Source organism: Anopheles coluzzii, chromosome 3, assembly GCF_943734685.1.
Source record: "Anopheles coluzzii chromosome 3, AcolN3, whole genome shotgun sequence".
In the NCBI taxonomy this organism is placed as follows: domain Eukaryota; kingdom Metazoa; phylum Arthropoda; class Insecta; order Diptera; family Culicidae; genus Anopheles; species Anopheles coluzzii.
The window spans coordinates 25,963,356-25,989,688 of NC_064671.1; the positions used below are offsets into that span (position 1 = coordinate 25,963,356).

A 26,333-nucleotide genomic window follows, 5' to 3' on the forward strand; every position below is an offset into this window, starting at 1 on the left:
TTTCCTAAAGAAGTGTCCTGTCAGGTTTCCGCGCGTTGAGTGATTTTGTCTCTCCTTCTTTTTTTTTCGCCAATATCGAAAATCACAAACCATCTGGTTGGTAGAATGTATGTTGAAGGGAGCAAAAAGATGACGCTATTGAAGCTTGTCCTTGAGCATTATTATATTTTGTTAGTGGTTGTATACATCAAGATACTGCGTTCATCTTTTTACCACAGAAGGTAAATAGCTAAAGGTAGATCTTCAATAAACAATATAATCAAAAAAAAAAGTTAAAAGTATACCCAACAATAAAGCACAGATTTTAACATCATGTAGTATCTAGATTCTAGTCCATCTAGATTCTAGTTAGAAATCAATGCAATGTATACAAGACAAAGCCTGTTGATAGCATGACTTAATTGTTTTAGAATCCATTATTATTTTGAGCTAATTCATATCAAACTTCATAAATTACCAAATATTGAAAATCATAGTAGGACAAATAAACAACAATTAGACCAACTGAAGCATCTCATACACTGTTTACATGTCGTTAGGCATATAGGTCAGTCTTGACCAGACCTAATTTCAAGATGTAAGATGAAAAAATATAAACAAACGCCGATTCGAGGTAGGCTCGATCTTACCTCTTTGAATCAGGAGATAGTATTGAATTTTTTAAGCTGAAGTATAAATATTGTTTCAGAAAAAGTTAAAAATTTATTAAATCGATATTTCAAAACTTATTTAAACTACTATAACTCATTTCGGAAAAAGACAAAAAAGACAAAAAAAAGGATTTTAAAATGGAACCTTGTTTTTACGGTGGATCGTATTTGTCAAATGAATACGAACCGGTTGATAAATATTGTTGCACTGATAGACTGATATTTCAGAATGTTGACTAGAAATAGAAAACAGGTAAATGTTTAAAAAAATCCAAAGCAAAAGTTTTCTTAAAACATCTGGAACCATCCTTAAAACATTTGGAACCTTCCATTAAATAATCATAAAAACCTCCGTGTAGTAAAATCATAACAACTTCCAAAGATTAAGCTTACACATTTAATTTGAGCTAATATGAAACATAAATGAGTAAATAAAAGATAAGTCTTAAATTGTATCCAATTGTACACTAAGCCACACTAACGAAGCTCAACTGTAGGCAATAAATACATATTTCAACGTCCAAAACAGCTCTGTTAACGAAGGTACAAAACAAAACACAAAAACACACAATGTCATCAGCTGTCACCTGATGTTTATTTACGTAGCAAGCACAACAAACGCGACCACCGTCCGTGACTTCCATTGGCATTGATGTGGGCCGACCCGAGGAAGCCATGGAAACTACCGACTCATCGATTGAATTAGAACCAGGAAGTGACACTACCGGAAAGCCATGGCCAAACCGACGGCGGTGAACCCAGCGAATCGAAAGGACTTCCCGGGCTATCATAGCTTCGACCTTCCGGCTGCCGATCGATCACCTGCGCTAATGTAATTCTCGTGTTCCGGTTGACCGAACCCATTTATTAACCCGCACACACACACATACACGTACACACACCCGGCAAGTATTTGCCTGTTGAGAAAGTCTTTTCGCTAAAGCCATTCGGATGAAGGAAACCCCCACAGCCAATAGGGCTTTTCCCTTTTCCGATCCATCCGGGTGTGCAGTAGCTGTGTGTGCGTGTGTGTGTGGGCACGACCTTATGACTGGCCCGAAAGACACACGTACACCGCACGTGGACTGGTTTTATGTGTCCATATATCATCCCTATCGGCAGCCCGTTAGATAGATTATCTAGCCACCCTTTTTGTGCCCAGTTTCTATATTTGTTCTGTGTGCATGTGCGTGTGTGTGCGGGCGCGTTATTTGCGAATTTGCTACCCAAAAACGCTCGTCGAAAAAGGTCCCGATCGTATGTTTTTCGCTGACCTTTCCCTTTCACCACCGATCTCAGTGCAATGCATTTCATTTTGGGTGGCCTTCAGCCATACATCTATGATTTTTTTTTTGGTATTGGAAGGTCGCACACTGCATTGCCACGCCTCAGCGCCAATCGTAATGAATGGTCGTTGAAGTGGCGAACGTTCGGTTACTTCGAATTGGATGTGAAATCGATTTCCGAACTCGATTTTTGCTCTTTGGAAAGCTATTGGAATTTGAATAAGGTTTCGGAATGGCGAGCCTGTTCTTAACCGAGCGCTGTAGCAATACTTGAAGCCGCGCAAAGTGCGTTCTTCCAGTGAATCGGTTCAGAAATAGGAGAAAGTAAATAAAGGAACAGATAATGTGCTTGCCGTTTGTGTGGAAAGCTTTTCCACAGCTGTTTAGGCCGTAGTTTTATTCGTAGCAGCATAAATACGCCATTCCAAGTGAATTCATCCTAGCATGTTTTATTATAAGCTTCATTAAAGGGTTTCCACATTAACTCAACATGTTGCAACGCCAGCCCATCCAATGTGATTAAATTTTAGTTTCAGCCCATAGATTAAGCCCCAAAAGATAAGCAATCTAACTGAATCCTTCCATCTAATGAATTGTATCTTGTTTACAAGCTTCTTCTACAGTTTAAACCCTTCTTGCAATTATTGTGTTTTTCATTCCCAGTAATGCCTAGAATGCAAAGCATTTCTTTTAAGTACTGATATGACTTTTAAGTACTTTTAAGTTTGAATTTGGTTAATTCTAATAGCTATAACCATAATTAAACTTTACATCTCATTAATTCCAAGAAACAAGCTCAGAAATAGATGATTGATATTATACATGAATGAATGCTTGCCTTCCTTATCACATCCTAATTTTATTGAATGCATTTTTTCTCTAGCGAATATTCTTACGACGCAAATTAGAATTTAATTTTTATAAAGTTCCCTCCTTCTCCAACTTTTTCTCCTTTTCATAATCGCTATCTTTCAAAAATTAACCTAATATTCCACTCCAATTCCACCAAACATTGCATCACGCTTCAAAGTCTGTGCCAGTGTCCCAGTGGCGTCCCTGCAGGGATGCAGGGCTTGGGAAAAGCATTAATTTTTATATCCAGCCACACTCCAACTTCTCCCGAGCCCGAGTGTTCCAGATTGTGCCACGGGGCGGAAATTATGTAAATTTCCCCTTTTCAACCAACCGCAAACGTCACTAATGCCAGCAGCATTGAAAGGCAGCATTTCCCAGTGGCAGAAGCAACCATGCCCCACCAACTCTCATAAGGACACGGACCTTTCATCGAAGCGTTCGAGATGAAAGTGTGGAGAAAGTGGAGCAACAAAAAAAAACAAACAGATATGGTAGCACAACCACATCGTCATTTCGTAAGCGACCTAATTTGACACGATAAATTAATATGCACGGGTCCGCGAGATGGTGAGTGAGAAAATTGTTCCACATCGCGTTTCCGGTCGTATTAGCAATTGCGCACCGCTGCCGAGGCGGGGGCAAAAGGGAAAAAACGATATTGAAATGGTTATAAAAATAGGACAAATTTTATATTTTTACATCTGTGCACTTTCCACTGCTCCACCGTGTCGGGAAACCGAGCGTGAGAGTTTAAAAAAATACGACGGAAAGTCAAATCAAACAGACAACGTTTTGCCACTCACCGGTGGGAAAGAAGTAACTCTGGAGGGGACAGAAAACAGCGAGGGAGAGAGAGAGAGAGAGAGCAAAGTGCAAATCACAACTGCAAACATCCATCGGACACGAGTCAAAAGTGTCCCCCGCTGTCGAGTGGGGTACAAGTTGAAAATTAAAATAACATCGCGCGTGTTCCGGACGATACCGGCTGTAGATGAAAAAAAAAAAAAAAATAAAATCAAAACCACTCCCGGGAACCCATTTCCGGTCACTTTACTCAAGCAAATGCAACAGCGAAAGCCAGCAAGTGGAAATGAAAAGCGGAGAGAGAGTCAGAGTGAGAGAAAGGGAAAGAAAGCGCGAGAAAAGGAACACCCCGAAGGCAACCAAAAAAGGAAAACAGATAAAGAGCCACCCATCCATTCCACCCGCTGCCATCGTATATTTTACAAAATGAAGTCGTACAGTCAGGAAAACTCCCCCACTCCGAAAAACAACCGGAGGGGGGGGGGAATGCAAATATTTCTTTACGTCCACTGCGGGGTTGTCTTAATCATCTCTTCAGCAATTTTGCTTTCGTATTTTGCTTCCACCGTCCGCGTCCGCGAGTCCGCGCCCAAAGTGCCAAAGATGATTGGCTCTGCGGCAAACGCCGGCAGCCTCCCAAAGGGCCCAACGGGAAGATGGGGCCAACTTTCGAGTAAATGGTGCGGAGTGTAAAAAGGTGCAAGAAGAAGAAAAAAAAGGGTCCTACTTACTTCTTTACCGGAATCTTGCCACTCTTGTCGACCTGCAGGCAAAGTTTGGTGTACGCCTTCTGGAGAAACATGATCGCCGGACCGTTCAGCTGGGTCAAGTTGTACGCCATCCGGATCAGCTCGTCGCACCATAGCTGCGGTAGCGGGGAGATATAGAGAATGTGTGTAAAGGTAAGAGGGTGTGCGCGCGTTAGATATAATTAATGTCTGTTCGGTACCCCGCCGGGTAGATGGAGAAGTATAAACGGACGAGATAAAAACATTAGAGTTGAGCGTTAAATAAATAGTACAACAACCGTGACACACGTTCCCTTCTCGCCGCCCTCGGTGTTTGATTAGGTGTTTCATTAAGTGCTGCTAGTTGCGGCACGATATTTGCAGTGCCAATAGGGATGTGAGGCGTTTTTCATTTCAGCTTTCCAACACGAATAAAAAATAAATAATATTTAAAGCTAAATAGAACACCCTCAATACGTCAAAGTTTGTATCATATTTCAAAAATTGGTTGTAATTACACGCTTCAAAACAGGCTCAAGTTAGATACATTTTTTCTAAATTCTGCAAAATTGTTGCTACCCAAACACTTTTTCTGCAACCGAAGCTTTCCATACAAAAAACCGCGTCAGATGAACCTTGATGGCCGCTCAAAGCGGCCTCACTCTCTAGCAGTTTAGTATATTTATTTCCAGAAAGAAAAACAAACTACCGGAACAGCGGCAGCAATAGCGAAAACAAAACAACAAAAAAGCTCACCCAACCCCTCCGCCCAACCGAGCCACACGACCGCGAAATGAAACTTTTAATTAGTGCCATTTTTTAGCTGGCCTGGGTTCTGCCGGTGTGGTTTGCGCGCACGATTATGCTCGGCAGTGTGATGAAAAGGAGCAAAAGGAAAGGGGGGGGGGGGGGAGCAGCCGAGAACAGGGAGCACTGGCAGATAAGAACGTTCCGCGTAATGGCGTGCACTGGCGAGAGTTTCACTGACGTCATTGGGTACGGCTGGACCTAAGGGTCGCAGCTGCTGCCGCCGCCGCCGCACACACATAATAAGCCACAGGGATGCGTTGGTACCTTATTTAACCAGGATACACAGACCCACACACACGCACACACACACACAGCCCGAACTGTTCTGACGCGTGAAAAGCTGGTCGGTTAAATATGGCTCCGGCTACGGGGTTGCATGTGGCCACATACATCACTGCGGCCTTCCTGGGGCTCGTTGCTACCGCGCGGAAATAATCGAATTCCCGGCGGTGTGAGTGTGTGTGTGTGTGCGTTAGCAAAGGGGCAAAGTGTATTGAAGTGTAGTGAATCGAACCCCGCGCGTTGGTGCCCGGTGTTATTGATTTTTCCTCACAATTTCCACGTCAAACCCGCGGGCCTGCACAATTTCGCAGCTCATCAGTTAAATTGAGCGGGTGGAGAAATATTGCAGCAGTGTAGAAAATATAAGCAAAAAAAAAAACAACTACAAGTCCACTGGGAGCAGTATCTACCCTTTCTGACGAGCGTTTGATTCGTTAGTTATGCTTGTGCGTGTGTTGCACATTACCTTGTGAGCATTAGAAGGTTGGGGTTGAAAAATTGTAGCCCGTAGTGATGAGTTCCATGGAAAGAAAAGGTTCGATAGGTTGAGCCCGTATGCATTATTGATTCGTTTTTATTGGAGAGAGAGAGAGAGAATGGATTAATGTTGCTGTGAAAACGAAGAACCATCGAGTTTAAATGTGTAACAGTCTTAAAAAGATTCTTGGAGACTTTAAAATACTATCAATGTAAAAGCTAATGCTACGGAAAGGCTGCCGAACAATGTTTTAATATGTCGAACCCATGCAAGCTACTCTATTTAAGTTTTTTGAAGATTTTATAGAAATATAGAAAGTTATAGAAATTTTCTATATTTAAGTATCGTCAGAAGAGTTGACAGCTACCGTCAAATTAACTTCAAGAGAATTCCATACCCTAACCATTTATAGGGCTACTTCTTGACTAGCCATTGTGTGCGACCAGCTAACTTGCTTTCATTGACAGTTGTGTCCACAAGTAAGGACAGAGTTCCTGCAGCTGCTGGAAGATAAATATTTCACCAGACAGACACGCAAGTGTAGGGAACAAAAATAACACATTTAGACTCAATGATTGCAGGTCACAAAACTAAAACGCTGTCATCGACTCCGCTACTATCTGGCGGTGAAACGGAAAATGCTTAGCATGTGCTAAATGAAATATCGTTAGAAGAGTTCCCCGCGCCACCTGTGTGTGTGTGTGTGTGTGTGTGCACTGTGTGAAGTTTCGTGGAAATAAAAAGTGCCCGTCCTCCTACCTAAACACAGACACACACACACACCCCTGCCCAGCCCGCACGTCGGAAGTAAAGTCAAACGAATGGACTAGCGAATGAGGTCCACACCCACTGAAAAGAGCAACGAAAAAGCAGTGCCGGACTCGGAAGGTAGCAACCGGACAGTAATGGACAATAGGACACGTTTTCCCTTTTGCATCCTACCATTCCCCTCACCTTCCACCACCAATACCTGACCTACATCAATGTTTATCTAGCCGTCCGCCCGATGTCCCATTCTGTCAAGGCGCTGCAAGTTGGCAATATCTATCCACGCTCTGCATGTGCCCCTTTGCCGTCGTGCTTTGTGTGTGTGTGCAATGTAAATTGAACTACCATTCCCGGGATGGTTGGCAAAGGTTGGAAACTGACTTCAGGCAGTGCGGGAGGTACGACGGTATCAGCGAGGAAAGAAAAACTTTCGACGTGCACACAGACAGAAAAGTTGGTCAGTTTTGGTTTCACATTTTTGCGGAAAGTCATCCCACTACCCGGATGGTGCGGAAGCCATGGGTTGTGCGGTTTAGTGGAGCGATTGTGGAGGCATGCCAGCAAGAAAAACATTACACAGAACCTTCTACCTCCATCCGGGCGTAATTGCTAGCGGAGAAGTGTATGAGTACATGCACGTACCATCGGTACCATACAGTGCAATGTAGTTTTGTAGCATAGGGCAACAACTTCAACGCAATCGCTTTAGATTCACAGCAGATCGATAGTGTTTTAACTGCCTTATAAATGCAGCACATTCTTCTAATTGCATTTTGATTAACTTGAAACAGGAAGTGGCTTAAGTTATTCACAATTTTTGGTGAAACATTTTATTCGTACGTTGGTTGATTGCAATTTAATAACTCAACCCGATACGTTTTTCCCTACAAAATGAACTCAACATTCTACAACGATCATCTCGTTTTTACAACACATATACTTAGGTAATCGACTGTATACTATAATATCCTCAGTTCGGAACAAGCCAAGCAGTAGATGAAAAAGTTTTCCTTTCCCTTTAACCATTTTAACCACTGCAGCGTGCCCACAACTGTAACTGCAATCAGCCCAGAAGAACCAACGCCACCGGCCGCGATCCACGAGGTTCTTCGTAGCACACTTTTCTGTCCAGGTTCCCAGGACTCTGCGCGCAACATGTTTGTTCCTGTAACCCCGGGAACGAGCTGAAAGGTTTCAAAACCCAGGGAGTATAGTGGTAGTGATTAGCGGTCAGTAGAGGAGCCCGGGAAGACCAAAGCGACCATTTTTGTGGAGAGAGACAGAGAGAGAGAGAAAGAAAAAGCGTTCCGGCAAAAGCGTTTTATCTGCAAGGAAGTAGCAGCAACTTTCCAATCGAATTAAAATACCGAAGTACACGGCGAAAGTTTTGCAAGCGCTCTGTTTTCCACTTGACTAATAGTGCCCCAGGGCCAAGGAACGTGAGGGATGGTGTGACAGGAAGGAAGCAACGTTATGTAAACCGGTGCAGACCACTTGCCGGTGGGTTTACACTTTGCAGCAACAAAGTTTAAATAAAAAGGGAGAGAGAATCGGTTTTAAGGGGTAAAAAGAGCTTTAACATTCATTTAATAGCTGATCTACTTGTAAAGAAAATAACGTTTCCATGGTAGCTCGAACGCGCATTTGCTCAATTACTAGAACAAATGTGAACGACGCCTGGCACCCGCAAGGGTTGGCACACGCTATTCCATCGCAACAACGCCGACTCATCACTTCCACTGCCATTTAAATAATTGCCCTTCCCAGTTTTAAAAGGATCCATAATCCTATTACCCTCAAACGCTTGTCGGTTCTGCGCCCGGTAAAGGTGTCCGCTTCACCTCTGTTACCGCTCCAACACTCACTTGCATCACATCTTCCACCCCGGGAAAGTTGTTGATTGAAGTGATTCTAAATTAATCCGATACTCATCAACCTCTTTATCCCGGTTTGACCCTACTCACGCAAAGCGGCAAGAAACCAGGGTACCGTCCTGCCCACCGGATACACCTTCCTGGCTCCAGTTGTTTCCAGTGCATTGTCATGGGGCCACCAGCACTAACAGCAGGCTAACTAGCAGGACTTCATTGCCACCCAGCACACCTACATACAACGCAAGCTGCAACTCACGGTTGTGTTTATGCGCGACCGTTTTTTCCGTGCCTTTCACAGCACTGCGTATGATCGCCCCCGGGTTAGATGTATGAAATTGGAAATCCTTTAGGGCACAGTTTACTCGCCGTTCATGCAGGTGACGGCTGTATGTTCGCGTCAGAAGCCAACGTCGCACAGGCCGGGCATCTAGCAGCTTGTTATGCGTTTCTGAACGGTACCATCATACCTTCCGCGCGCTTTCAAGCTTTTAATTATGCTTCCAATGAAGTAGTTTCACCTTGCGTCAGGGGACGGCAACCTCGAACAGGTTAATGGAGTATCAGTAGTTTTTTAACTGGTATTGAAATGAAAAAGTCTCAAATATTATTGTAGTTTTCGACCAGAGAGATTGCTAGGTCTAGGTTGTCTACCATTAGACTATCCTATTGGCAGATTTATACATAGAAATATCTATTGAAATTTACTAGGATTGCGCTTATTTATTATGGTATCAAATTTAATTGCCATAAACTGAAATTATTTGCCATAAACTTGGGGAAAATTTGAAGTTATATACAATTTACAAAACATCATATTCTAATTATTTTATCTTCTTATTCAGAGCCACTTGGTCCTTTTTCTTGTACTTATTCGTCATTAAGTCTTCTGATGTTCTGCTATTACAGCAACCAGATGAGTAAAAATGTGTGCAAACAATTTGATATAACGCTAAAATAAGCTTATTAGAATTGTCTTTTACCCTAATAATGAAATGCTTTTGAAGTTGAGAGCATGATCACAGAAAAGAAAAATGATTGTTTTTTAGTACAACAATGATACTAATTATTACATGACCCATGAAAATAAAAAAATAAATAATGATTCACGTAAAGTTATGTGAATCAATTTCTCGTCCAACCTTTCCGAACACTGACCCGAGGTCGCATCCCATGGCCCATATGCCGAGGCGACAGCACTGCTAGCAGTTTTGTGCGTATGAAGACGCATATTTCCGGTTCCGACAGTGGGCCTCTCACGGCATCAAGCAACGCTTGCGTCCCAAAAGCTTGTCTAGAGCACTGTTTGGACACGGCATGCCTCGTCGTTCTGCTGGTGCCTGTTCTGCTACTGACAGCCTGCCAGATACCAGTAGACTAGATTCCTATTTAAGGCTGGCAGGCGAACACACGCCATCTTCAATCCTCCTCCCCCGTTAATTTCCCCGCGCTTGGTGCGTGCTGGCAGCGTGGGCCGGTGTCGTCAGACGTCGGTACGGTTGAGAGCACACATTTTCCACCGGAACGACCCAAACAAGCAACTCCCTTTTCCCGGCCCGTTTAGCTTTTGCGCGAAATGCGTGTGTTTTCGCAGGTGATGATGGCTTTGTTAGAGCCGGGCTAAATTGAACCCCCGTTTTAAATGCACCCACCGTTCCCGTGCGCGAGCCCCGTCATCACCTGTCTGTGTCGCATCCGGTACAGCTCTACGCTCTGGCCAGCAAGGACGGCCCGGCTGGCTGAGAAATTATGCTCGGCAGCAGTGTCACGATGAATTTTGGACGATGGTTGGTCAGGTTTGCTTTGCACGCTGCCGCCTAGCCGGTGCGTTGGAAAGCATTTAGCGGAATTGTTTCCGTTCTACCTGCACTCAGTCGACGGCGTCGAACGGTGGGGCAACATTTTGCGCGTGAATTTGGCCGCGCTTTTTCCCAATAAGTAGTGCAAATGCAATTAAAATTCTTCACCCCACAAGGGCCAGTGCGTGAGTTTTTCGCCCATGATAATTGGATTTTCTCCTCAAGCCCGAGGGGAGCCGTCCAAACTATCGCGCGAAAAAGGAACGCCATCGCTGTCGCAATATATTCCCCGCGCAACTTTCTCACCGAAGCAACAAACAAAGACTCATTAGCCTAACGCAACAATGTACCAAAAATTATACCCCAGCCTATCGTTTCGCCGTGGTTTTGCAGAAGGCTTAGGCAAAGACAATCACTTTGCCGGCAGCAAAACCCATCCAAATTTTCAAATGTGGTTGCTTGTTTCGGTCGCCCGCCCCTAAATTGCGTCCACGAAAAGGTCCTTCTCCCTTGGCCTATCGTTTCGTTTCTCGGATCAGCACAGGCCTCAGCCGAAATGGGAAGGGGAGAGAAACTTCCCAAGGGCAGATAAACATTAAATTAATTATTTAACTTTCTTCATTAATCAACTTTCGAGATGATTCCTTTCCGCAGGCACCAAAACAACCGGAAAGGGCAAAGGTAGCCATAGGTGGTGGTAAAAACAGGGGCCGGATAGTGTTCAAGTCGCAACCCTCTACACTTTGCCCGCCCTGCCACGCTATAACACTAATGCTGTGGTAATGCTTCCCTGTCGGTGACATTAAGACATTAAGGTGGAAAGTTTCGGGCGTTTAAAGTTTGCCTAAAGAGGCAAACCAAAAGCGATGGCGAACTGCTTAGACGTTGTAAGCGAACTTACCAATTTATTAGTAACATTATTAACTATACCAGCAGCAATTATTCAAAACCTTGTTAACATGGTGCTAATAATGTAAATCATTTTGACACGTGTGTAAGTGGTTTATACTTCAAATTTGTTAGAATAAAATGATTTTTAACAATTGAAATTGAATTCAAATTTTAAAACACTTGTGAAGCAAATTGTTATGAATTATGTTCAGCTTAATATGCTCAAATCTGTCCCGCAGAATGGCATTAGAAATTATTGATTGCTCTGTTTCCTTCATTTGAAATGCCTTCCAGCATCATTTCCGGAGCTCGAATACTTTCACACTTTTCATTTCCCGAACTCATTTATTATGAATCGGCTTAGAATGTCGTTCTAAGGCTTAGATGGGAGCTAAGCATAATAAAACAATTCAATTTAGCACTGTGCTTTGATTCTGTTTCAATATTTGATGTAACATTTGATCAAAATGTTTCACTCGAACAAGTCCACGCAACAAACCTTTGAATGTATCAGCAGATATAGTCTCTTAGCAAATGATGGATGTAAAATAAATTACAGTAAGCAGCTCATGTCATTAAAGCAACTTTACCTATCATTCAAGTACAAGGGTATTGAAACCCATCACCGAAAAAAGACATTAATTTCATCCACCATTCTCATTAACAAGACCTGAGGGAATACAAGAGCATCCGGCGTTGTGTAATTGAAAATAAAATCGGTCATAATTAGAAGGTTTTTTTGCCTGATAGAGCGGTTCCTACATTAAATTTCTTAAACAAAAGAAACTCTCCCAGACGCTTTGCAGAATACGAAACTCTTATTAAGCAGTTTTTTATCTATTTCATTACAACGTTGTTGTGACAGTTTTGAGTTTTTTTTTTGTTTTGCTTGATTCGAAGCACGCCCTGGCTTATGTCTATTTACCCATAGCTTGTGGATACTTCTTCCTGCACACATCGAGGAAAAAGACACGTCCCAAGTCTCGAACAGCACACGGACGACACTAATTCGTTCGACAAGTGGCTCTCCATGTGCTCGTTGCTGGTTAAGAAACGCAACAAACAAATCGGTCCTGTTTCGTGACTGAATGTCATCAAAACGAGTCGCAACAGCACGGATAGTAGTTGGAAATGATTGTTTACGTGCTACAATCGGACGTAAACACTCTGATGCAAAACGAGCGTCATAAAACCGACGGGTACGATGGCGTGCGGTCAACGGACAGATGATGATGATCGAAAGGAAGCTTTCGGTTTGTTCCATTTACCCTTCATTTCCACAATGGTTCCCAGCGATTCGAACATACCTTGTGGCTGCAACGCTCTAATGGTGTGCATTTTAATTACATCATGCAAGTGGAAACAGTATCATTGCAGCACTACTTGAATTGAGCTGTTTGAGGAAGGCATAAAACGAAGCATTCCCAAGTCTACTCGCGTACGGTGAGTTTAAGCTGGTGCTTATACCGCCCGGAACTGGAGTTATGATTCTGTAGCGACCAAAAGCTGTCAAGGGAAAAACGCATCACATCGCACTGCACTGCTGCATACGGTCGGTTCCAATCCAGAGAGAGAAACAATCGTCAAAATTCGTATAAAAAGCGAAATGGATAATAAGTTCCGTTGTTTCATTACTCTTCGTCATCGTGTATCATTTTTTACTCGTAATCATCATTTTCCGACAACAGGGAATGCTACAAACATCCCTCTCCTACGTTCATTTTGATAACATGGTGCGGCAAGGAAGTAGAGCAAGCATGAAAAAATGAGCTTTTCCATTTGCCAGAGGGACAACCATTTCGTACGCCGTACGTATAATGACGTTTATGGGGCACATCACGGTTGCGTAGCTCCACAAAACCAACAAACGATGCTTGTTGTCGTGACAGCAGGAAAAGTACAATAACATAGCATTGCTTTGCGCATGAAACGTGAATCCTTTTTTATTTTATCTTCGTATGTTTTTTTTTTCTTTTTCTTTTATGTTTTTGAGAAGAAAGAGAAAGAAAACGAACATCGCTACAAAGCGTAAACAAAGCCAGATATCACAACGGCAGACGAAAAACAAACCTCCCCCAAAAGGGATAAGAAATTCAATCGCTGTTTTTTTTGTTTTACAAGCATTGTTTCTTCACTCTTAAAGATTAAGATCAAATGTGTATTTTTGTTGCATGTTCCTGTTTCTGTTGTTTACAATATAATGCATCAATCATACAATACAATCATCAATCGTATTGTTACTAGTTGTTAGAATATTCCGCTAAAAACATGATTTATGAGTTGACAACTAAAATACTCATAGGCTATAAATCTGCAAGTTGTGCAATTGCTCTATTCCAATACTTTACTTCCAGTTCATTCATTTCATTTCTAAATGACAAACAAAATATCACCTTTCCAACGTTCACGAAAAAAACATCTTATTCCACGTATTTGTAATGAATATTGACATGCTTACCTCAGGGTAAAATTACAGGGTTTTAAATTACAGGAAAATCGCAACATACTACGCACTCACAACGCATGTGCATGATTTAAATTGGCACTATAAACAGTTTTGTGTATTAACTCTTTTTAAACGAAAACACATTCTTAAGGTTTCATTTTAGCTTTCGCCTTTCGCTCATTTCAGCTTTCGATACGAGATGAGAGCAATCCCATAACAAAATAAAGGCATTTAACTCGCTCTATGTTGTGCAAGTGGCCAAAAAAACCTTCCCAACCACAGTCAATTTTCGTCTTTGAATAATTGACCGCTTTTCATCGACCAGCTTCGGTTTCTCCATCCAAAATCCCATAATGCCTCTTCTACCATACCATTACACGTCTAACGCCCCGGTCCTTGTGCTCCATACAACTTAGCTGTTGTAAAGGCAACGATAACGATAGCCCTCGTAAAAGATACACACGGCGATACACAGCCCATCCATCATGGTCAAATGCCACATAAATATGGATTCCCCTGGAGGACAGTTTGCTGGAAAATCTCAACTTTATCACCATGTCAAAGGCATATTGTCAATCGTGTCGGGGGTAGCACTGTGTGTCAGGATGATCTAAGACTGTTTTATAGATATAATAGACTGTTCCTTTGCTTCCCCCTTTCTACCTTTGCCCGCACTTCGTTGCCTTTTCGCTGGTCAAGATGGTTATGCAAAGGAACGATAAAATGGACAATAAACACACACACACACACACACACACAGTACTGCTGCAGGCCGCCTCGTTACGAATGCACCCATTTCAAGCCCACCAACCCGACTATTAGCCCACATTTTCCTGCGGGTTTATTAGTCATATGTGTTGTTGTTGTTTTTGTTGCTACTGTTGCCCACTCAACGCCCCATGGTGTTGCTGCTCTCAAAAATAACCGAGGATGGCAACCCATCATCATCATCATCATCATCGTAGTCGTCGTCTTCGTGCCCCGGAGCTCAACCTTCCATCGATCATAGCCGTTGCTCTTCCGGGCGTCTGAAGCGGTTGCCGGATTTAAGTAAAATATATCATACACACACACACACACTGCCGTAAACCATAACGAGCTTACTGCAGCAAGGACACAGAGAAAGGGAATGATAACGTGAACTACTGATCAACGACAACCACTTCGGCCGGCGAGCTTTATGAAACGTTTGTCCTTTACTGTTTTCTGTCCGACGTGATGGTTGGAAAAGTTGGCCACTGCAGCCAAGCGCGCAAAAGGGTTCCGCCGGAAATGTTTTTTTTTTCTCTTGTGTGTGTATGTGTAAGTGGGTTTTGTTTCTATCCCACTGCCGAGCACTAAGGGGAAATTTTTCCCCCTTGCTCTTCGGACGGCGGAAAGCAGGCCACACACACACACACACGCAGTACCCAAACGCTCCCACTTCTGGCCAGGGTCAGCAGGAAAGCGTTTGCTTGCCCTGGCACAGAGTCAATCGATTCAATCTCGTCCACTGCCTGCTGGGTGGCCGCACTCGGTCGGTCGGTGTCGTCGCGGAATTGCCCGCGGCCATCGGGAGGAAAACTGACCCCGCTGCGACACCGTGATTGAATCGTAAAAAGAAGCTTATATTGTTTATTGTCCTCGTTCTCTCGGCCGTGCCTAGAAGCTTCCCATTGGCCGGGTACGACGATTGTACGCCGATGATGGTTCAACTGTCTCAATGTGTTTCTCCCCTGTTTCTGTTTCTTTGTGGAAGGTATTCTTGGCGCTGGTGAAGATATCTCCAGCGCTTGTTTCGTTTCGTTCCCTTGTCCTTTCTCGCTTCCGTGCAATACAAACAAGCCGGAGCCGTACAGCGGGCCACATAAATGATGGGTTGCTTATTTTCCTTGTTGCCCGAGGCTACCAAACGGAAAGCGCTACCCACCGCCGGAATGGAAAGGTTAGCCAAAGGTCAGCGTGCAGGGAAGTGTGAATTATCCCTGTCGGGGCAAATCAACACAGCAATGATCGATTTCCAGGACTTGCACATCGTTGTAGCGCACAGCGCTGGTTCCCCGAACTAACCATGTGCCTCGCAGTGGTGGATAAAACAGAACCATCTTTTTACGGACAAATTGTCTGGGATCGTCGTTGACGACTAGTCATCAGTCATTATTTTCCACGGTCGTTGTCTAACCATTTGTAATATATTGAAGTAATTTGTTACAGGCCTTTTTATTTAATTTACCCTGCTTTAGAATCTAAATAGTTAAGAAGATTAACACTGTGTGGTTCAGAAATCTACCAGCTCGGTCTCATGGTACAGTCGTCAAATCGTACGACTTAACAACATGCCCGTCATGGGTTCAATCCCCAAATAGACCGTGCCGCCATTCGTACGACTGACTATCCTGCTATGGGGGGTTATCCAAAAGTCACTGAAAGCCAACCCCACAAGTGGTACAGGCAGGCCTTGACCGACAACGGTTGTTAAGCCAAAAAGAAGAAGAAGAAGGTTGAGAAATCACAATTTATAAATAATAAAAATCCTATATCAAGGAATATAAAATACCTTACAGACTCTAAGTGTTTAACTTGTCGTTTTAAAAAAAAAAACAATACATAGAATACATGAAAAGAAGTAACATCTCTTGGAAGCTTCCTGGAAAATGTAGTACACGCAATTCTACTAGAAAAAAATTGTTCCAATGACGGCGAAACAGGGTGGAATAAAATTCACCTTGTCAAATGCTTCCAAGGAAAACAACTAACACATTTTGCAAAAAAGGCTGCTGTTGACACTAAGTCAAGCTTCTGACTAGCAATAACATGACAAAATGGCATAGTATAAATTCCTCAGAAGTGTGGCTCTTGAAACAAATACAGCATACTATAAAACATAACTCACTATAGTTTAGACACGCTCAACTAAAATAGATCTCAACAAGCAGCAATTCCATCCAATAAATAAATTAAACTTGAAAAAGGCTTGAAAAGGTAACGTAATATTGCTATTTTTATCGCTAAAATGAAGGCCATTTCAGTCAAAAGTATTCTTTTAAAGTTTTATAAGATGGCTAACATAACTAGGGTCTTGTGTTTCGGCTACTATATTTCAACCATTACTTCTATGAACCTCTGTAAAAGCGTTGAAAATTCCTTCAAACCACTTTGCTATTGCCAACCCTATAAATCAAGAAAGTTTGTAAGGCCAATGCGGAGTCAAAATTAATAAATTAACATTTCGCTGTACTTCAACAAACACACACACACACACACACAACCTCACTTCAATCAAAACAGGGATATAAGCTTTAATTGCTTCCATTTTACAAGCGATTACTCCTCCGGTCTTGAGTTGGGCGGCAAAAAAAAAATACTTAATTCACTGAAAACGTACAGCACACACCACCCGTCGTGTTCCGGGAAAATTCTCGTGAGTGTTAACGTTCGCTGAAGCAATGCACCGCCGGCACCATCTTCTTTACCATGCAACCCCGAAAGGATTTATGAGCAAAAATCAACAACAGCAACACAAAACTTTTTCCCTAACGGGCCCGGGTTTGATTTGAATAAGGCAACGAAAAAAAAAAACAACCAAAAGCTCACCCAGTTGAGGGTGATTATAAGTTTGCCGTCGGTGGAATGCGACACCATCGAGCCGGGTGCGTGAAGGGCGCGGCATCTTGATAAAAACATGACGCGCGTTAAGCAACGCCGACCAAAGGGACCGTCTTCCCCAATCGAAACCGCCCTTTAACATACGGTGTGCCGGGTGGTGTTGGGCTGCCTTTCAAGCGCGACTGTACTGTGGTGTGTAGCGGAAAAGGGAAAGCAAACTAGATTGAAAGCAAAACAAAACAAAAATGGTACGATAAGGTTTCTATTTTCATTCTTAATCCTTCTCTCCCACCACACCCGTGCGCTTGATTCGAATGCGAATCGTGCAGGATGGGGTGGTAAAAGGGAAAGCTTTGCGTTTTGACATGGCGAAGGATGGGTGCCCCCCCCCCCCCCCCCCCCCCCCCCCGGGGGCATGGTTTTGTCGACGTTCTTTGATCCGAAAGTTCCAAGTGCTAACCGTTTGCCATTAAGTGTAGATTTTGTTTATTATTACTATGGCTTACGCTTTCACTGTCGATTCGGCTGCGCGCTTACCCTCAGCACATTCAGCGGCACATTCCGCAGCGAGCTGCTCGCGGTGTACGCGTAAACGCGCCTAATCCTACAACAAAGCGTGGTGCCGCTTTCGCTTGCTACGCGAGCTTGGTTTCGTGCGTACGGGAAAGTTTCCACCCGAACATCAAAGTCGATTTGCTTTGTGTGAAACAGCGCTAGTATTGCTAATTTTAAGCACGTGTCACACTTCAGATATGAACTACAACCATCTCGGACAAACTTCAACCCTACCAACCGTCCAATTAATGTCCAATTGAGACATCTCGCGCTAAGCCCCTTTGCGGAGAACATTTACATTTTCTGCAATCACTCACTCACTTTACCCAGCCTTTTGTGTTAGCTTCCTCCAAAAAAAAAGGGAAGAAAGGATTTAGCTAGGGAAAAAGTTGTGTCACCTTCCACGTCAATTGTTCTCGGAAGCATTCCTTTCAATTGCTGGCTGTGATGGCGTTATTGCGAGCCATCCATCTCCACCAACACCTGAATGGTTGTAAAAATGCCCCATCGGGTAACAGAGTAGCGTAGGCCCAAAGGCAGAGAAAGGGGAGGAGTGGTGCGAGGGACGAGGGTGACTGAAAAGTTTACATCAACGCGGCCACACGCAGCCAGCTGGGCGGTTTCTTCTTTTCTTTTCACAATTTCGCGTTGCCATTTTGTTTGTCTCCCGGGTCTCTCGGGTTCGGAACAAACTTTGTGCCACACAAACTTGGAGAGCAATACGCGCCCGACGCTCGCGCAAAGCCGTCGCCTAAAGGTCCATCAAAATTTCATCACCTTTTTTTTTTTTTTTTGTTCACCAAACTCCGCGCGGTGATCGCATAGCGCTGGGAACGTAAAGGGGCCCGATATTTCAATTAACCAATGGTCCCCGGGGAAGGGGGCAGAGTTGCTTGAGCAGGGCCCTTCATTTAAAGGACAAGTTTTGAAGTATTGTGGAGAATGGTTGAGGGAAGAGGGATGAAGTGAATAAAGACAAGTGTTCGTTGTGCGGTGTGACATTAAGTCCGCAAGCAGTGACAGCTCTTAAAGAGCCCTTTTAAATAGGTGCAAAAAATAGTACTACCTTCACGAGTCAAGAAATGAATTATTTTCTTTTTATTGAACGTTGAAGCCAATGTCTCTTCTAGCTACTATATTGTAACTACAACTTCTAAAACAGTTGTTCACAACCGTATTATTTGGCAAGTTTTGCTGTTTCGTATTTTACAACTATACGACAAGCGCCAGCAAACACCAAGAAAAGAGCAGCAGGTGGAAATAACCTTTTATTCCATTTTATTTCCTCCCACTAGCCGGAGCAGAAGAAAAACACCCACAAACCATTCAGGCTATCAGCACAACCTATACCTTCGGGACGGGTAGGGAAAACATCGGTAGTAAATGAACACGTCCCCAGCGGCCGATGAAACAAACGAGCATGGCACGAGGATGTCCCCCAACTATACTATCGTGCCTGTCCCCAACACACTCGACACTACTTCCTGCTCCCGAAAGCCACTTTGAAATGACAACTCGAAACGATACCGACCGGCAATCCCACCCTTCAACACCTTCTTCTGCGAAACTACGGACGCTGTTCATTTTCCTTTTCGCCCGGGCACAAGTAGAACGAACTTCCGCTTCCGGTGGTATACGCGCGCGCGATAGGCGCGTCAGCCACTTGCTGTAGGTTCGATGGCCAGCATATGCTCGCTGCTCAGTGGCAAGTGGTACCGAGGGTTGAATCGTATAATAAAAACAACAAAAAAAGCTCTCCTTCTACGGGATGGGAGTGGGGTAAATGAAAACTTTCATGAATATTGAATCCCAGGCACGAATGTTAGCAATTTAATTCGAAAGCTTCGGGCGCTCACCGTGCGCTGCCGTTCAGTGTAACGGCAAACGCACTGAAAAAAAAACGACATCATCATCGCCATCATCTAGTGATGATGATGGTAGTGGAAGTGAGACTGTTTTGTTTTACTTTAGAACGTGTAGTATGAAAGCAAAACAAAACCAAAAAAGCGCGCCCTCCAGTTAAGTGGGAAATCTTCTCTAAAACTGCGTGCGAAAACGGGAGTGTTTTTATTTTGAGGCGTAAAGAAAATTGTTGAATTTCAATGGACCTCTTCGAGCTCTCTTTACGATTGCTTTGCTCAAGAGACCTTTTGCCTTTTTTTTCTTGTAGTTGTTGCTACTGCTGCTATCCCTGCACCCACTTACTCAGTCGTACACTTCTTCGATGGGCAATGATGAGTTTTCTCAATCAAGGCGTTCCACGGTTTCTACTCACTTTTAAGCCGCACACTTTGTGCGCCAACTTAACACCGCTCGGCGTACCGTATGGCTTTGGCGGTGTAAAAGCCCTTAATCGGCTTCGACAGCAGGAAGGCGAAAGCCGAAACCAGGAAACGCGATTCGAAATTCGTTTCACTACAAAAAAACCCCCTGGAACGCGGACGGAAAATTGATTTGGTTTCGGTCCGGCCTAATAAGGATTCCGCCAACACTCGACTATACTTACCCGAGCAATTTCCTTGCGCGTACAGCAAAAGTTGATAAAGTTGACGTTGACAAAGTCGGCCCCGTAGCACACGGTGACGGTTTTCTCCTCGAGCGTGTCCTGCGAGCCCATCGTCACGATCTGGCGCAGCTTCATGTCCTGTCCGGGAGAGGTTTTGTGGAGTAGAGAATTGAAAAAAATAAAATGAGTAATCATTGTTTTCTTTAACATTACTATTTCGAACGCGACTTATTTATAAATTTGATAAATTTTATTTAAATCAACTTCTTCTTATCGTTTCGACGATCACATTTTCAACTTAACGGTCAGATACAAATTTAAGGTAAAGAAAATGTCAGGAAAAGATAAGGCAGGATTGTGTGATAACAACATACCAGGACCAGACGTCTTTTTATCTGTTCCTAAAGTATTAAAACCTATACAAGAAACGCTGTACGACCATACGTATGTCCATAATTATGATCCATAATTAAGGTTCAGATTTAAAGATTTCTAGGTACATCCTAGCGAACTTTGCAATAGGAAGCACAAGTTAATCAAACGATACAAAATCAGTTGCAATAAATAAACACCAGCGAAGTACGAATTTCCATAGCTTAAAAAGAATCTAGAATAAGCAAACGCAGATAAACATGAGCATTCATGGTACCGAATAGGATCGACAGCCGATACGAAATGAGTTCCAACGTTTAAGATGCAATTAACCAATGATACGGTCAAGTTAGGTTATGATCACAAGATCCAAATTTTCGCACTAATACCACCTCAAGTCGAGTAGCATACTGTACCATACTGTTAGATTTATTAGAATATAAGAATGAATATTGTTGAAAATAAACTACTTGCGCTTCAAAACTCAACGAGGACAGTTACGTCAGAGTTGTTGTAGTTTTTTTACGCGGCTTTTTAGCATTCACCTCTCGTAATTTACAAGGTGTTAAAGTCGCAAAAAAGGAAGAGAAAAAACAAAGATTGAGAGACTAGTGTTAAGGGCAATAACAGTTGAGATAAAAAAAGGAAAATACAAGAGTTCTTTTTGCTATGATGATGAAAGGTAAAAAATTGAATTATTGTGCTTTTCCATTTAAATTATGTTTTTATAAATATATATTTACTCACATACTTTCTAAATTTGTTTGTAAAGATAAGTGTCATTTAAAAATTTCAAAAGGTTTGAAAGTAAAATCTCCCCATGCTCTTCAAGCTTGTACTATTTTCAATCCAATTTTCAGTCTTGTTACAACTATTTGATCGTTGTGATCCAGTGGATCGTTCCAGTGGATCGGTGCCGTAGCTTGTTTTATTTCTTTTAGGTAGGTTATGGGTGATTTGTTCCATATATTTTGCCAGCTCTGATTCATTAATCCTTTCCACCACAAGGATGCATCACATCTGGAGTCACGACAGAGTGTTCTTCGAGAAGCTGACAAATATCTTCGAACCTTCGCTCGAATATATCAAAGATTTATTTCTTGCATCTTAAAAAACAATTACAGATAGCTACTTGAAGCATATGCACAACTGTTATAGGGGGCCTTCACGATTCTAGTTAGTTTTTTGTATGGAGTTTGACAGTCGGAGGCTGAAATCATGTAAACACTCCATACAAAACCACACAAAGCATCACTTTTTAACAGAACGAGTGAAAACTTTTGCTCAAACGAGCTTTCTGGAGGCTTGACGAATACTCAAAACACTCTTAAAATCTTCATTCAGAAACAGAAGCGATAAAAATCAGCCTTCTAAATTCATACACCTTGGGATAAGCCCACTTGTATATTATACTCACTTAGATAGGAGCGAAAACTGCTATACAATGCAAACAGCTGACAGGCTGAAATTTCAGCCTACGAACTTCAAACGGAAAGGACCCCATATATAGTTTTGGAAGCATCCTGTATGTCTATGCAAAATTTTAGCTCGACAAAAAGCATATTCAAATCTCAAGCCGTGTAAAGTAATATGTCTTTGATGAGTTATTTTATGTATTGTTAATTAAACACTCTTGGCCACTGTCATATCGTACTTCGACGCACATTTCATCAGTCCTTTTTTAAGTTACACTTGTACAGTCATAATGCAATTTGTTCCTATTAAAAACTGCACCACAATATTCATAACATCCTCAGAACGTGGAAAAGGCTTACGTAGAAAATTCATTTCTTTTCTACATTGGATGCGGTGTAAAATGCAATTTCAAAGGAATGCGATATCAAACAACCTAGTTTGCGAATGTCTGTCCAACTCTGCTGACCCCGACAGTTGATGAAACACTGGTCCACATTCTACAAAGTTATTACTTTCCCGCTTCTCGTCCCCTCTCTCCGAATTAGTCATCCATCGAAACTGTGCCTGACATAAAAAAACATACATACACCCATTCTCCACTAGTGTTCCTAGAACCGGCATTCGGCCTGTAACGTACCTTTACCATTACATGAAACCCGTTCAAACAACTTACTTCAAACACCCAGAAACCCACCGCTCCCTGCTCCAGCGCTCCAACGAAACCCCATTTCGCTTACACATGCAACGAACGAGCAAATGTAAACAACCTTACTTTGGGACCTCTTCTTAAACACAAGTCGTAAACTTTCGTAAAAAGCGACAGCACGCCAGTGCTTCATCAGCACTGGAACGGCTTCATTACAGCACAGCCAAAGAAACGGAACGGGGTACAAACGGAACCATCCAGGACCGGGAAAACCTTTTCCATGCAAATAGTTCCACCCCTTTCCGCCACAAAAGTTCGAGCGCCAGAGTCAACCGCACTGGAAAGACGTCGAACCCTTGCCGTGCCGTTCCATTTTCATACGGAGCCTGCTCGTTCTGTCGTCTCCCAAAATGCTCACCACCCTCATTCGCTGTGCCAAGCGCAAATACTGTTCAATATTATATCGGTAACTTGATTTAAGCAACTCAATAAATCAAACACAAACTCTACCATGTATGCGCACGGTGAACAATCTTTATGGAGTTGGCAACCCACCTCCTTCCACGGTGACTAACCGTGCATGAACGTTTGGAGCTTTGCTTTCCTGAAGCCTTTTTTTTCGGCGAGGGTGCTAGCTTTTTCCCACGGTTCGTGTATCGCATGCTGTTTGTAAATTCTTCAAAGGGTCGACTACCCTCCTGATGAAGACATCTAGAACGCTGCCCTCCACGAGGCGTGTATCGTTCCCGCAGGCAGCCGGGAAATATTGACAATCACATCAACAACTCGCAGCCCAGCTCACCCAGACGCGCTGCCACTTCCCTCCAAGACTTTGATCGATCATGTTTACGGGAAGGTAAGGTTCACATTGCATTACCATTGCTGACGCCCTTCGGGTGTGATGGGGGGTTAAAGAACGGTTCTCTTATTACCGTCACCCGATCGGAAGGTGCTACCTGGTGGCGCCGTTTTCTGTTTTGTTTCGTGCCCGTTTCTTACCTTAACAACCGTACAGCGAAAATGGATACAGATAGCGAGTTTGTGTGTTCGGTTGAAAACATCCGAATATTTCGAATCAAGCCCACACTCACACTCCTCTGTGTTCTTTCCTTCCGCGCGCTGCTGCTTCCAGTGTCTATTGACAGTAAATGAAACATGATACAGTAAGAAACGGAGAAGCACTTGGTCGCTTCACTGGCTTTGGAAGCAAGACGCACGAAGAAGAACATACATGATGAACAAGCGGTACAATGTATTGCCTGAAGGGAACAATCAGAACAAAAAAAAAAAAAACACACACGCTACACACTGTTTTGTGCTGAAACAGGAACCAAGCGAAGAAGATCCGAGAACACAACGAGAAAACAAATTGAATATATGAAAATGGAAAGTGTGTTCCTTCCAATAGTAGGATTTTACCATTTTTTTTACACACATGCATTCACAGCCAGCCACAGGGCTACACTGGTTAGCGGAAAACGCGATGAAAACACCAAACGACAGCCGAAGGGAAATCAATTTCCACCGAAAAAAAAGGGGCATGGCAAATTTCTCCGCCCTACTTGGAAGGTGTCTGCAAGCGAAGTTGCTTTGAAAATTACGCTAGTGTTCCCCACCTGGAGGCGTGCTTTGCTTGCCTTCGACTCCGAAATTGAAAACATCATCAACCTTCACATACGCGCGTGTGTGTGTTGCCGGAAGCAAAAGCTTCCCCTAGCAAATGGTAAACGGTTCCTTTTTCGCTGTCCCGCTGTCCCGAAGGAACAGCTTCTGCGCTCGAATGTTGTTTGATGATTTACGAAACATTTTGTGCTGCTTCCGTATGGCTTACTCTTTTGTGATTCGTTTTTTTTTTTTTTTGCTTTTATTCTTTTGCTAGATACATTTTGTACCTCAGGGTATCATAAATCAACCGGAGGAAACAATCGAATGTGTCAACCAAGCTTTTACGCTCTTTTTCTCTTGGCAGTATCTTTCGACGCATGTTCAATTCAAAAGAGACGCTGTCGATAAAGGCTTCCATGAGCATGATTAATTTGTACATTTTCTCATTAATATGCCATTAGGAAGGGTTTTTTTTTTGTACGGCTTGAGCGTAATTTTAACCAATGTCACTCAAGCGATGATCAGATCAAGTACAAATTGATACAAAAAGAACTTTCGAAAAGATGGAAATAATTGTAGCTGAAATGCGACCAAAAATGCCATTGAAATGCTAAAATTGAAAGCATTTCTTAGCTGTATAAGTTTTATGTATTTTTTTTTATTAATTCAAATATTACACCTGATACAAATCGATTTTTGAAGAATAAATGCATTGCTAGACCTTCGCATCCGGTTCGAAGGACCAAAATAATCTTTACGGTTTCTCAACCAAATAGTTGTTCCTTAAGTATCCAAATTCATCAGCCTCATCCATAATTAAAACATCTTACCCTAGCCCATTGTAATATTTGATTAAATTCTCATCTCTTTATTCAATACCCGTCTCCAGTAAACTGCCTCTCCTTAAATCCTGTTATCTCCATAAATAACAGTTTACATTAGCTTGGAGAGGTGATAAAATGGAACATCTTCATTGTTCTTTTTTCTTTACTTCGTCCCTTTACTCAAGCTCTTGAGCAGAAGGGTTATTGGGGACATTGTCCAACGTACACCCCATTTCACAAAGGACCCTGATATCACGAATCCAAATTGAGACGCAAAAGCACGTGAAATAATGTAACCTTCTTTACGCACTTCGACACCGGACCAACGGAACACGCACTGCGGCAACCCAACACACCAACTAGCACCGGTTACCTTAAGCCCTTAACGCAAGCTCACCACAAACCTTATCCCTTTGCATAATCCCCCACATCATCGTTAATAGATGTGGAGGTACCAGGAGAGCGAGTGAGAGGTAAAGGATGTAAAAGTAGCAAATAAAAAAACAAAGATAACGCTGCCACAAGAGAGCACACGCAAAAACGAAATAGCGCCTCACTCTCGCTCTCGCATACACCGATATCTTATCTTCAATCCGACGCCTATCTTTAAGCTAATCAAAGCTCGAAGAACGACTATACTGCCCTGCATCCTACTCCCCCACCTCCAGGGCTACACCTGGATTAGGGCCGGTGAAAGTGCGACACAAATGAAAGGATTTTCGACGCATACGGCCGGCTTTCCGAGGGTGCTGCTAACGAAACCGCCTCAAAACACACGTAACTTTTTACGATGGTCCATTCTGGAGGTGTAAGGCGAAAAAAGAAGATGAAGCCGATGGTACGATTATGGAACATTCGTTTGTTACGGCACGGTACGGGACATCATCCCCATCATATTACATTCGTTTCGTTCCGAGTGTCGGTTGGTGGTACTTGCAGGGGAAAATCTCACCATAGGTGTTTTGTCCAGTGTGACCAATGCAGAGGGACAAACAGACGCTCTCCGACACCGACACACGGAGGAAAAAATGGAAAGGTTATCAAACGAATTTTCATCCTCATCAGGATCGTCAGAAAAAGAGGGTCTTCTCACCCAGCCAGCCGAACCAACGACAACGTTCGCATCGTTTAGAAAGGTGGCAATGGAAGGAAGAAG

General features: G+C 43.0%; 1 protein-coding gene across 4 annotated transcripts in view; it reads right to left on the reverse strand.

The window, feature by feature from the left end:
* LOC120954627 (1-phosphatidylinositol 4,5-bisphosphate phosphodiesterase classes I and II) overlaps positions 1-26,333 on the reverse strand; it is a 96,563-nt gene that overhangs the window by 20,112 nt on the left and 50,118 nt on the right. For all 4 annotated transcript variants that reach the window (XM_040374708.2, XM_040374714.2, XM_040374715.2 and 1 more), the window contains exons 4-5: positions 20,315-20,452; positions 4,327-4,460 (exon numbers count right to left, since the gene is read on the reverse strand). In XM_040374708.2, coding sequence (XP_040230642.2) covers positions 4,327-4,460; positions 20,315-20,452 — 272 coding nt within the window. The remainder of the gene's footprint in view (positions 1-4,326; positions 4,461-20,314; positions 20,453-26,333) is intronic.